At 38.3% G+C, this 12,137-nt stretch overlaps 1 protein-coding gene across 1 annotated transcript; it reads right to left on the bottom strand.

The window, feature by feature from the left end:
- Positions 1-15: 15 nt before the first annotated feature.
- Positions 16-12,137, bottom strand: LOC111146601 (reactive intermediate imine deaminase A homolog). The gene is made up of 6 exons (XM_022502224.1): positions 11,933-12,137; positions 5,158-5,263; positions 2,902-2,956; positions 2,607-2,675; positions 1,800-1,855; positions 16-585 (listed from the first exon to the last, which is right to left on the bottom strand). The coding sequence occupies exons 1-6, from the start codon at positions 11,995-11,997 to the stop codon at positions 523-525; spliced, it is 414 nt and encodes a 137-aa protein (XP_022357932.1). The 5' UTR covers positions 11,998-12,137; the 3' UTR covers positions 16-522.

The following is a 12,137-nucleotide window of genomic DNA, read 5'->3' as shown; positions in this document are numbered from 1 at the left end:
AAAAATCACACCAAGGAAAATCTGCATGTCTGTTTTATTTCCATTAGAAAAATATTATCTATTAAAATTGTGGTCCACTTTCTTCTCCTTCACTTCCACCATTCAATTTTAGTACTTTAATTTTACTCAAGTAAAGCAGAATTATATAGCTCATGTGAGAACTAAGTATTTCACATCATTCAATTAACAGGATTTAACTGAATTGCGTGTGCTCTTATCAAGAATAGTAACCCCTCTTTCCTACGATTTATTTCCCTTTCCTTTCATTTATTTGTGTATAGATGTAACGAGCGTCTCTTTCCCCGCATCCAGGAACATGAGTGTGCGTGTGATTTATGATACCAGTAACTGGAGTTGTCATCTGATCCCCAGTTCAGGCTTAATTCCCCTTATTATATGGTATTTCCATAATGGCCTCAAATGTTTTAAGTCAATCATACGCTTTCCAACGTCAACTGTAAAAATTAAGATGTTAATCTGAAAACATTGTTAAAATTCCAGACTAAATAACGTTGGACCCACTTAGAGCGATGCTGTTGTCAGAGGTCCTTGGACAGCCACTGCCTCAATCTCCACATGGCCTCCCTGCAAGGAAAATCATCAAGCAATGGGTAGGTAATTTTTTACAAATGAAGAGAGCTCGAGAATACCTACTAAAAACATATACAACTGGTAGTGATACAGTGTTATTAACGTTACATTTTCCAAAGAAGGGAAGGATAGGGAAGCATTCATGGAGCAGCCCGGACAGGCCAGGCTCCCATGTCAGATGGGCTCGTGCGCCTTAGCTCACAGGATGCTCTGGGCAGCTCTGTTAGAGGGTGCTTTCCCTTCCATCCAGAGAACGATATATGGAAGCTTGGAGAGGGGGTTTTAACCTGTCCCGGGACACCATGCTAAATGGCAGAGGTTCAAACCCGAGTCTTGTGATTCCAAGTTCAGAGCTCCTTCTACTATACCCAATACCTTAGTTTGAGAATACTGACCACTCCAAGTAACAACCGATTAAAACAACAAACATACCACTCACAGGAGACAAATTTTCTTTACAGGGAAGGCAGTAGGCTGCTTTTTTTGTAGGCAGGAATATTGTGCTGCTAGGGGCTTCTCATCACATTCGAGTATCACAGTGAGAAAATATGTGGGCCATGGGTTTTGAGATTATTTTTTGAATGGAAGTCTGGATGTTTCATTATGCAAGTGAATTTAAAAAAAAAAGATTTTATTTATTTATTTGACAGAGAGAGCGAGATCACACATAGGCAGAGAGGCTGGCAGAGAGAGAGGAAGGGATGCAGGCTCCCTGTTAAGCAGAGAGCCCGATGTGGGGCTCGATCCCAGGACCTTGAGATCATGACCTATGCTGAAGGCAGAGGCTTCACCCACTGAGCCACTCGGGTTCCCCTCAAAGGAAATTTTTTATTGCAGAGCTCACTACCCTGGCTCAGGGTATAGTCTTTTAAGTATGTGAAAACAATACAGCTGCTATTTTACTTTTTCTTACAATTCAAGTCTCTCTTATTCTGTTGTATTCATGTTCATGTGTGACCCTGAGTTCTCATTTTCTTAATTTTTAAGACATATTTAAAAAATTTCTCAAGTTTCTTAACACCCCCCCTACCCCCCGGCATATAATATTGGGTATTTCCTTTTAGTCTTTAAGATCTTGGAAATCAGAGATTATTCCTTTTTTTTTTCTTTAAAAAATTTCCTGCCAAAGTGCTTAGTATAACAAATTATACTCAGAAAACAACAGAAATTTACAACCATGTACATTAGTCAGTTTAAGGTGTACTTACTTTGGGCAAAGCAGCAACCTGATAAGCAGCTCTTGCAGGAAAACTACCCTTGAAATCTAAATGTAAAAGAATTTCATTTTAGTTTTCGGACACTGTATCGTGACTACACAACTAAGACTCTGGTAAGTGCTTCATAGATCTGTCCATTCTTAGATAGAAGCAACACTAAGAAAAGCTCACTTTCGTATCTGTTTGATAAAATATTTTGCCCTAGGATTCCTATGATATTGAATACTTTTTAAAATGCCTTTGCTTTCTGGAAAAAAATGAAAGTACATCCTTTGAGACTTTGATCTTATTTGATATGAACAGGATCTTATGTTTAAAGCAATACTTACTGATTGTATGAACTCTTATTTAAGCATCCCAACAACCCTTTAAAGCTTCATCCCCATTTTGCATGTGAGGAAACCAAAGCATAAAAAATGTTAATGAACCAGCTAATGATTCTGAGAGCCCAAACAGAGATGGTGGTGAGGCCTTATCACAGCAGTAAAAAATATAATCTCTGTGTTAAAAAAGTCATTAGGAGGGCTTAAGAAACCTGAGAAGCATGTAACAATATTAAGCTTTGGGAAAATGAATTTGTAGGGTTGTAGTATATTCTCCTAGGGAGTGCCATAGAAATGTCTTAGATCTTTTTTGTGGGGCCTCACTGCATGTTCTCAATCTGACTGTTCTTTTGGGACAGAATCTATGACCATTTCTTTAGCATCTCCTATCACTCTTGATGCATAACAGGCACTCAAGGTTAATAGATTCATTTCTTGTTAAAACGGAATACAGTAGTAAAGCCAGTTTACTTACACTGTTTGTAGACTTCATTGACAGTGTTGAAGTCATTCATGTCAGCCAGCAAAACAGTTGTTTTTACCACTAGAAGATATATACATTGTTAGTAGGTTTGGCTGTTTGGTCTCACCCAAAATATTACTTAGAGAAACAATAGAGTTCTGACTGTCTTGATTAAAATGGGCCTGAAATTAAAACAGCTTTCAAAAGCAAGGAAGATGTGGCATGATGTATTACTGGGTGCTCTGTGTTCTTCAAAAAGCCCGCAGAAACATCAAACAGTAATCTGAAGGAGTATCAAGTCGCTCACCGTTAGTGAAGTCACAGCCTGCAGCTTTCAGGATTTCGCCCATGTTTTTAAGAGCCTAGGAAGCAAGGCGAGAAAGGCCAAAGGCACTAATGTTATAGTAAAGCTTCAATTCAATGCAATTAATCAATTTTTGAAATCAATTTTTGCTAATAACCCCTCGAATAGCTTACGCTGCAGAAAAATTCTCCCTAAGAAATTCTACTCTTTCTAGGCCACCTTTACACAAGCGAATTGCTTCTTGGCTTTTGTTTAACAGAAATGGATCTTTCTGACATACAGTGAGACTTTGTCTCTTTTTGTGAGTAAAAAGACTAGACTGAGGTTTCTTCTTCAGTGTTGGAGTGTGTGAAGTTCTCAGCCGATGTCCACTCAGCTGAAACAGAGAAAGCTCCTGGAGTTTCTAATCATCACTTGGAGGATAAGTATGAGCTGGGAGCATTAAAACATACTTTCTTTTATTTATTTATTTTTAATTTAATTTTTTCAGTGTTCCAAGATTCATTAAAACATTTTTTTCTTTTAAAGCAAAAATTCACTTTAAAGAGTACTTTTATCTTTTTCTCAAAAAATATCAGTAAACTAAGTATATGTTCGACAGTATGGACTTTGGAAAAACATCTGTTTCTCACTCTTTCCTTAACGTATTATTTTTTTCAATTCATTGCTCCCCTCCACTTTACTGGTCACATTATAATATTTGATATATATATTTTTTAAATCCATCTTCTAAATAGGTAACATACGGATATGGCAAAAAATTCAAAAGCTATTAAAAAGCATATCCATTGAAAGGATGTTTCTCACCCTGACTGCCCTCCTCCCCAGTTTCCTTCAGAGGGAACCACTGCTTCTGGTTTCTTGTATATCATTGTGGAGACAGTCAGTGCTTACACCAGCATGAATGGGAATGTGCACACGTGGATGGTAGCACACTGTGCAAACTTTCACATCTTGCTTTTATTTTATCGTGTAACAATTTACCTTGGGGGACTTTTCTGCATTAATTCAATTGTATGGCTCCAACATGATTTATTTCACTAATTCTTATGGGCAGACATTTGGGTTGTTTTGTGTCTTTGGATAATACAAATGACTCAGTGAATGCATAAAATTATAATTTAATTCTATTTATTGGATTAGAATTGTACTCCCCACTCTTATTTAGAAAAACACATTACACATCATCTTTGATAGTTCTTACTAACAAATGTTGACTTTTACTTTTGTGGTGTTTTTCTTGCGGGTCAGTGGCCCTGATAAGAAATTTCTCAATCCAGGGATGCCTGGGTGGCTCAGTCTGTTAAGCGTCTGCCTTCGGCTCACGTCATGATTCCAGGGTCCTGGGATTGAGCCCTGCACTGGACTCCTTGCTCAGCGAAGAACCTGCTTTTCCCTCTGCCTGCCGCTCCCCCTGCTCATGCTGTCTCTTTCTCTGACAAATAAATTTATTTATTTTTAAAGATTTTATTTCTTTATCTGAGAGAGAGACCATTAGCAGGGGGAGAGGCAGAGGCAGACTCCCCACTGAGCAGGGAGCCTAACACGGGGCTCAATTCCAGGACCCTGGGATCGTGACCTCAGATGAAGGCAGATGCTTACCTGACTGAGCCACCCAGGCACCCCATAAATAAAATCTTAAAAAAAAAAATCCCAATCCATGTAGAAGTGACAAGATACTATCTGATTTCAATATTTTGAGAGTTAAGTAATTTTACTGAGATAATGGACACAAAATATTGTATCAGTTTTAGGTATACAATATGATTCGATAATACGTATATACTGTAAAAGGATAACCACAGTTTAGTGAATACCCAATAATTCGGGTTTGAAGTCACCTTAGATGGTAGACTTTTTTTTTTTTGCTTGTTAAACGATTCCTCAAATTTCAAACTTTCTACTGACAAAGAACTGTCTTCAATCAATCAGTAAGTAACTCTAAAGGCATTTATCTGATAACCTCTATAAAAAAGTCAGCCAAGTGGATGCTTATCATGAAAAAGCGGTAAAGAAGAGAATTTCAGGGGCGCCTGGGTGGCTCAGTGGGTTAAAGCCTCTGCCTTCCGCTCAGGTCGTGATCCCAGGGTCTTGGTTGGGATCGAGCCCCGCATCAGGCTCTCTGCTCAGCAGGGAGTCTGCTTCCCGCCCCCCCTCTGCCTGCCTCTTTGCCTGCTTGTGATCTCTGTCTGTCAAATAAATAAATAAAATCTAAAAAAAAAAAAAAGAAGAGAATTTCAAATGTGAAAAATGGCTTACTTGTTTGGCTTCTTCTGCCACCCCTCCTGGCACGAGCTGTCCACTTGCAGGGTCCATGCCCAGCTGTCCCGAAATGTAAATGGTCCTGTCGACTAACACGGCTTGACTGCAATAAAGAGAGACTGGGTGTATGTATAAGATACAAAATATGAAATTCAATGCTCAAAGATTTCTTTGCTAAGACACATAAAGCACAAAATGTCAAATAAAATAATTAATAATTGGACTTCATTTCAAAAAGACTTGCTTTTTGAAAGAGATCTTTAAGAAAATGAAAATAGAGGTCATAGATTGGGAGAAAAGATTTGCAAAACATATATCCAACTAAGAACTTGTATCCAGAAAATATAAAGAACTCTTATAATACAGTAAGAGAAGATAACCCAATAAAAAAATGGGCAAGTGATTTGAAAAAATATTTCATAAAAGAAGACACATGAAGAGCTAGGGAGTACAAGAGCTAGGGAGTTCAACATTATTACTTATTAGAAAAATGTAGTACAAAACCATAATAGATACCACTATCCACAAGTAGAGGTCACTGGTAATAGTAAGTATTGGTGAAGATGGGAAGCAACCAGAACCCTATACATTGCTGGTGAGAATGCAAAACAGTACACACTTTGGAAAACAGTTTGGCAACTTTCTTAAAAACTTAAACATATACTTAACATGCAACCCAGCAATTTCTTTCCTAGGCAACTACCTAAAATAAATGAAAATATATGTCCAAAGACCTTATATGGAATGTTCAGAATAGCACAATTCACAAAAGCAAAAAAGAAAAACAAAAAATTTAAAAAAATCCACAGAGAGATCCAACCAAAGGCTACATAGTATTTGATTCCACTTCCATGAAATTCCAGAAAAGACAGAATAGCAGCAGAAAGTAGATTAGTGGCTTCCTAAATCAGTGGGGATTAACCACAAATGTACAGTAGGAGGGAATTTTTGGGGGTGATGGAAATGTGCGGAAACTTGCCTGTGGTAGCAGGTACATGAGTCTAGACACTTACAAAAACTCATGGAACTCTACACTTAAAAAATGGAGGAATTTAAAAAAAAAGGTGAATTTTAATGTAACTTATACCTCAGTAGAGCTGTGAAACAACAACAAAAACACAATGCCAAGAGCACCCTAAGAAAAGAAGTAATTATTCTCAGACAAGATTCATCTGGAAGGGTACACACTTCATTTCTGCCAAGTGCTTGCTTTTGCAAATGACTTGTGTAATGAGGACACTAGATTTCAGAATTAGGATAAAATAACAAGAAACAGAATAAGCCACACTGAGACCTGAAAAAGAACCAAACACATCAACTTTAATTTTTTTTTAAACTTTTTGGATAAAGAAATCCCCTCTCTCTTTTTAGCTGTGGTAAAAGGTATTTACCATTTTAACGATTTTTAGGTACACAATTCAGTGGTAATAAGTGCCACCATTTCTAAAATTTGATAAAGAAACCTTTGTAGCAGTTTAAATTCAGAAGTAAAATATGTTGTACCATTTCCATGTTTATCTAGAAACAGCATCTCATTTCTAATTTTATATTTCTAATATTAACATCCTCATTTCTAATCTTCTAGTTCCCTATGGTGTTTTCCAATATGCTCCAAGCTTTCTTTTATTTCATGATGTTTCCCCTCATTTTCCTGAGCATATGTTTTTTTCTTTATAATTTAAACAATGGCATTTATGTATGTATGGATGTATGTAAGCTCTGTGCCCAATGTGGGGCTTGCACCTATAACTCTGAGATCAAGAGTTTATCAACTGAGCCAGCCAGGGGTCCCTCTAAATTTTTTAAATTTTTTGAAGAAGAAAACATTCAAAATGGTTAAAAAATCTAGAAAACTATTCAAAGAATCTCAGTGAAAAATCTCCTCCTTTCTTTCCTTATCTTCTTCTTGCTTCATTTCCAGTCCCTACAGATAACCAGTGCTCTTCTTGACATAGTCTTCCAAAGTTTCTTCATTTATATGTGAATAAAAATGAATATACTTATCTTCTTCCTGTTTGTACATGTAGTATACTAAGCTATTTTTTTTAATACAACATGAAGTGTATTAAACCGTTCTCTACATTTTGCTTTTTTCGCTCAACAGTGTATCACGATCTTCCCATAACTGTATATAGAATACATCCTTACTCTTTTAACAGTTGTGTAGTATTTCACCATATGGACATACTTTAACTAGTTACTTTTGATTCCAGTATTTTGCTATTGTAAACAAAACTACACTGAAAACCATCACATATACATTTTCCCTGGGCAGGTAACTAAGCCTTTTTTTTCATCTAAACCTCAGAGGAGCTTTTCCTATACCACGTGCAGGATCCTGCCTCACAGCATAGCTCAATCTGTTATCTTATCTCTGGGGTATGCTAGACTATAAACTCCCTGACTACAAGAGCTGCGTCCCACCATCTCCAGCTGCATAGGAATGAGGTGACTCCTTGCACGTAGTGGGCACACAATACCTTCTTGTTGATGTTTTGCTAATGACTTACTAGCTTAAATGACTTTGGCTGTCAGTAAAGAAATCTTTTTAGCAGGACCTACTGGCTTATCGTGTGGGCTTTGAAGCGTGGAAGAGGGTAGATTTAAATTTGGTAACAAGATTTAGAAAGTCTAGAAATTCTTCTCAACTATCTGGCTTTCACCCTGGCCCAGAAACAGGTAACTACTGAATTTGTTAATGTGTAAGCTTTCCTCAGGTTGAAAAGTATCATCAGCTAACAAGGTTTCTTATTAACTGTCCTGTGTAGAACTAGGCCACCCTAGACCCTTTGCAAAAGTAACTTTAGCTCTCCCCATATATGAAACATAGATTAAGCCCATATACATTACCATTGGTCAAAAAATTTGTGATAGTAAAAAGGAGTTCATTTATTCTCAAAAATTAACAGACGTCTAAGACTATCCGACCTATGTGAGTTAATCTCTTACAGATTAGTAAAGAGATTGTTCACAAAGGTAATTAAATAGCTGACCCTCTGATCATAGCATCCTACTATCCACAGACAAGTCATTAGACTCCAAAAAATTTAAAAGTCTACTGTTCCATTTCCAGGTCAAAGGGTAACAACACTTTCAAAAGCATCTTAGTAATAATTCTCATACCATAATCTATGCCACCTGGACTATCACTTCCAAATTTCACGACTATTTGGGTGGTGTGTTAGTAAAATGGAAAGCAAGGCAATGTGATGTTGAAATATCTCAAAGTTCTGTCCTGATTTGAAAAGTGAAACGCACTGAGCTGATTAGCTAATTGGTGACAACACCTCGGCCATCAGGAGGCCAGGGACCGAAAGTTCAACACATCTGAATTCTTTCTGAAGACCAGAATTTTCAAACCGTGCTCACTACCAACTCCATGCACAAAAATTGGTTTCCAAATGGTCTTCAAATATGTCCAATTAACTTTATGAGGATATGACTAGTTAGTTGGAGTGTGGTTTTCTTCAAGATAAAATATTGAATATTAGCACCATTTTTAGTGGCCTTGTATGATCTCTGGGTAGAAAAAAGCACAAGAGGACAACGTCCTAGGAAGTCCCCACATAGTGAAGCTGGTTGATGTTTTGTCTTTAATCATACTGGTATATTCATTTGATCCCCCCCCCCTTTTTTTTTCCCTTGCAGCTTTATAAAGATAGCTGACGTCAGGTCAATCAGGAATATTGCTGTTATGCTTGCTTTCTTGAACAAAGTACACACTAGAGGAAGATCTATGCTCCAGGCTCTATAATCACTTCGTGTTTGTTTCTGGTAAGGGTTGCTTTTACTCTGAAGTAAAACCAGTAGGTAATGGAGGAAGAGAGACCAGGGCAGAGGAGGAAAAAGATTACTGATTTTTTACCTTTTTTTTTTTTTTTTAAAGATTTTATTTATCTATTTGACAGAAGTAGGCAGAGAGGCAGGCAGAGAGAGAGAGAGAGGAGGAAGCAGGCTCCCCACTGAGCAGAGAGCCCGATGCGGGGCTCGATCCCAGGACCCTGGGATCATGACCTGAGCCGAAGGCAGAGGCTTTAACCCACTGAGCCACCCAGGTGCCCCACTGATTTTTTACTTTTATTGTAATACCCCCTGAACTAGTCTTAATGTCCTTCCCAAACAATTATCAGAGTACTCTTAAAAGAAAAGTGATCATGTCACTTCCTCTTCAAAATCATTTGAAGGCTCTTCAGTGCCTACAAAATAAAGTTTCTACTCTCCAGGTTAGAGTTGGGAAGGATCACAATCCAGACTTTGCTAAAAGCTAATTTTTAGCTGGAGACAAAACAACAATTCAGAGTCAAAGTCCAACTCTGAACCAGGGTTTCCCAAAGTATAGGTCACATGCAAACTGAATCACAGTAAGGAAAGGATTCTTTTTTTAATTCTCTTTGAGTTCCTCCGTGGCAGGAGACAGAAAACTAAATGAAGAAGATGGAGCTCTAGAGCTCTGCCTAAGTTCAAATTCTGTCACATCCCGTCTTGGTGGTTGACCTTGAGCAACTTATTTAACCACGTGTCTATCAGTTTCTTCATCTGAAAAATAAGTACTGTCACAATAGCTGTGCACATAAAGCATTAAAGCACCTAGAACAGTGCCATGTGCTCAGCGAGCATCAATAAATGTTAGCAATTACGACATCAATCCTCTGATTACATCAAGGAGAAAAGAGATCAATTTTAGAAAAAAAGAAATCACTTTTAACAAAGAGAGCTGGCCTCCGGTTCTGAGCCAACTGCAGCAGCTTCCTAGGATTTAATTATGCTTTTTATTTAATTGAGCTTTTTTCTTTTCTGTTACCTTCCACTGGGTTGTCTTCTTTTTAGAGTACTACTGTAAAATTTCCTTTTTAACTTTGTTAGAGTGAGCCTGCTTAAATAAAAATGCTAAGTAAATTATGATACAGGTGGTACATAGATTTGGCAAATGGGGAAAAAAAAAAAAGTCGTAGTTGGATTACTAAAATTTCCTCCAAGATATCTTTATGCCATGTATTCTTCTACAACTATGCCTCATGTCCTTCCCTCTGACTTCCCGCTTAATTCCTTAACAAAGTAATTTAAAAATCATTTACAACAGTACTATACAGATGGCAAACAGAACCTTCAAAACCCAGCTCAAGGACTACCTCTTGCAGGAGCCTTCCTAGATCTTTATCTTCCTCTGCCCAAGTTCCATGAATTTCTTTCTTCTCTTTTCCCACTCCTCACCCACCCCCCCGACCCTTTACTCCCATTGCATTTTGTTTCTAACCCTGCTATAGTAATTATTGTTCTAAACCTCTAAGTGTCATTTCTCACAGCAATGTGGTACAGAAGAGGGAGCTGGGGCTTGTTCAAATCAAGCTCTGCCACTTATGAACTATCTGACCTTGGACAAGTTCACTTTCAGGTTGAGCTTTCTTTTTGCAAAATGAAGATGGGACTCAGAGAAGAAGGAGGTTAGTTGTCATGATGCATGCACCAAACGAAAATATTTCTTTTTCTTTCCCCACATGCCTGAGTATCTTTCACACTGCTTTAATTCTTACACATTTTTTTGTAGCTTCTGCAGTGCCTGGCCTATAGGAGGTGCTCAATATATGCCTATCATAGCTGAAGTGTTTCAGTTGTAGAAGTTTTCCATCTGTGGTTCTTTTAATAGTGAACACACACTATATTTTAAAAAGGAAAAATAGAAAAGGTTTACATGGTATACTTTAGCGAGGAATTTAAAATAACAAAAATTACATTAAGGGAAAAACGTCTCCAAGAAGGCATAGGATAGGATCTAATTGTTTTAGAGCTGAGAGGTTTTAAGGAAAAAAAGAAGGATTTTTAAAAAAAAAAGAAATTAACCTTTTTATATTTGCAGCACTTCTGACAAGTGGAAATGCATGTACACAGGGTAGAGTTTCTGGCCAATATACATATAGTTAGCTAGAGCATGTCAAGGCAATTTTAGCAAACGATTTTTGTTGTGATTTGTATTTGACTTTATTAGTGGGAAATGAGCATGGGCAATGAATTCATAAACATCCCAATGCATTTCGGTATCGGTCGTAAAAAAAAAAAAAAGTGCCTTGGGTAGATGAGCATGGATTTGCTAAGCATTTCTGTGAAAAGAATTCAGCTCTCTCCAGATGGACACCCACATCTGCTCATGGAATTTACTCCTTTTAATTAAGAGAGGGTTAGACCAAATATTATGCTAAAATGGAAGCTGTAGTCATAAAGCCCACATGTTGTAGTCATTTACACAAGAAGTCCAGAACAGGCAAATTCACAGAAACTGAAAATAGATTAGCGGTTGCCAGGGGTTAGGGGAAAAGACTGGGGAGTGACTGCTAATGGGTATGGGCTTTTTGTTTGTTTTTTTGGAGGCGATTAAAATATTACATAGTGGTGATGGTTGCACTACTTTGTCAGTATAATTTTAAAAAAATCACTGAACTGTACCCTTTAAAGGGGTGAATTTTATGGGTATGTGAATTATATCTCGATAAAATGGTTACCGAAAAAAAAAAAAATTCAAAACCTGACCGCTTATGGCCGGCGAAGCGCTCTGGCCCTCCAGGTCCGGGACAGAGTCCCTGGGAGCACAGGCTCCCGCTCTATGGATCTCCAGGTGCTCTGCCTCTTTCCAGAGTTGTTTCCCGGGTTCAGCGAGTTCGAGCAGGTTAGACCGGATGAAGCCCGAGGCCGGCGCCAGCTCTGGCCCGGAGTGGCCGCCGCTCCAGACCCCCGACCCCACATGCCCAGAGTGCATCCGCGCTCCCACACGTCTCGTTACCTGTAGGGACCAATGGCCCCTGGGGCTTTCGCAGTGCTGATCACCTTTCTTATGAGAGACGCCATGGCTAACCCTTTTAACTTGCTGTCCCTCCAAGAGAACAAACGCGTACACCGTCTCTAGTAGCGTCTCACCAGGACTAACCAGCCCAGGGGCCAGTCCCTGCAGTAACTCTTCTCCCGGAGCAAGTTCGCTCGGCATTCTG

Source organism: Enhydra lutris, unplaced genomic scaffold, assembly GCF_002288905.1.
Source record: "Enhydra lutris kenyoni isolate GAN:26980312 unplaced genomic scaffold, ASM228890v2 scaffoldscaffold14, whole genome shotgun sequence".
Taxonomy (NCBI): Eukaryota; Metazoa; Chordata; class Mammalia; order Carnivora; family Mustelidae; genus Enhydra; species Enhydra lutris.
Note: the sequence above shows the minus strand (reverse complement) of the source record. Positions and strands in the feature narration are given on the sequence as shown.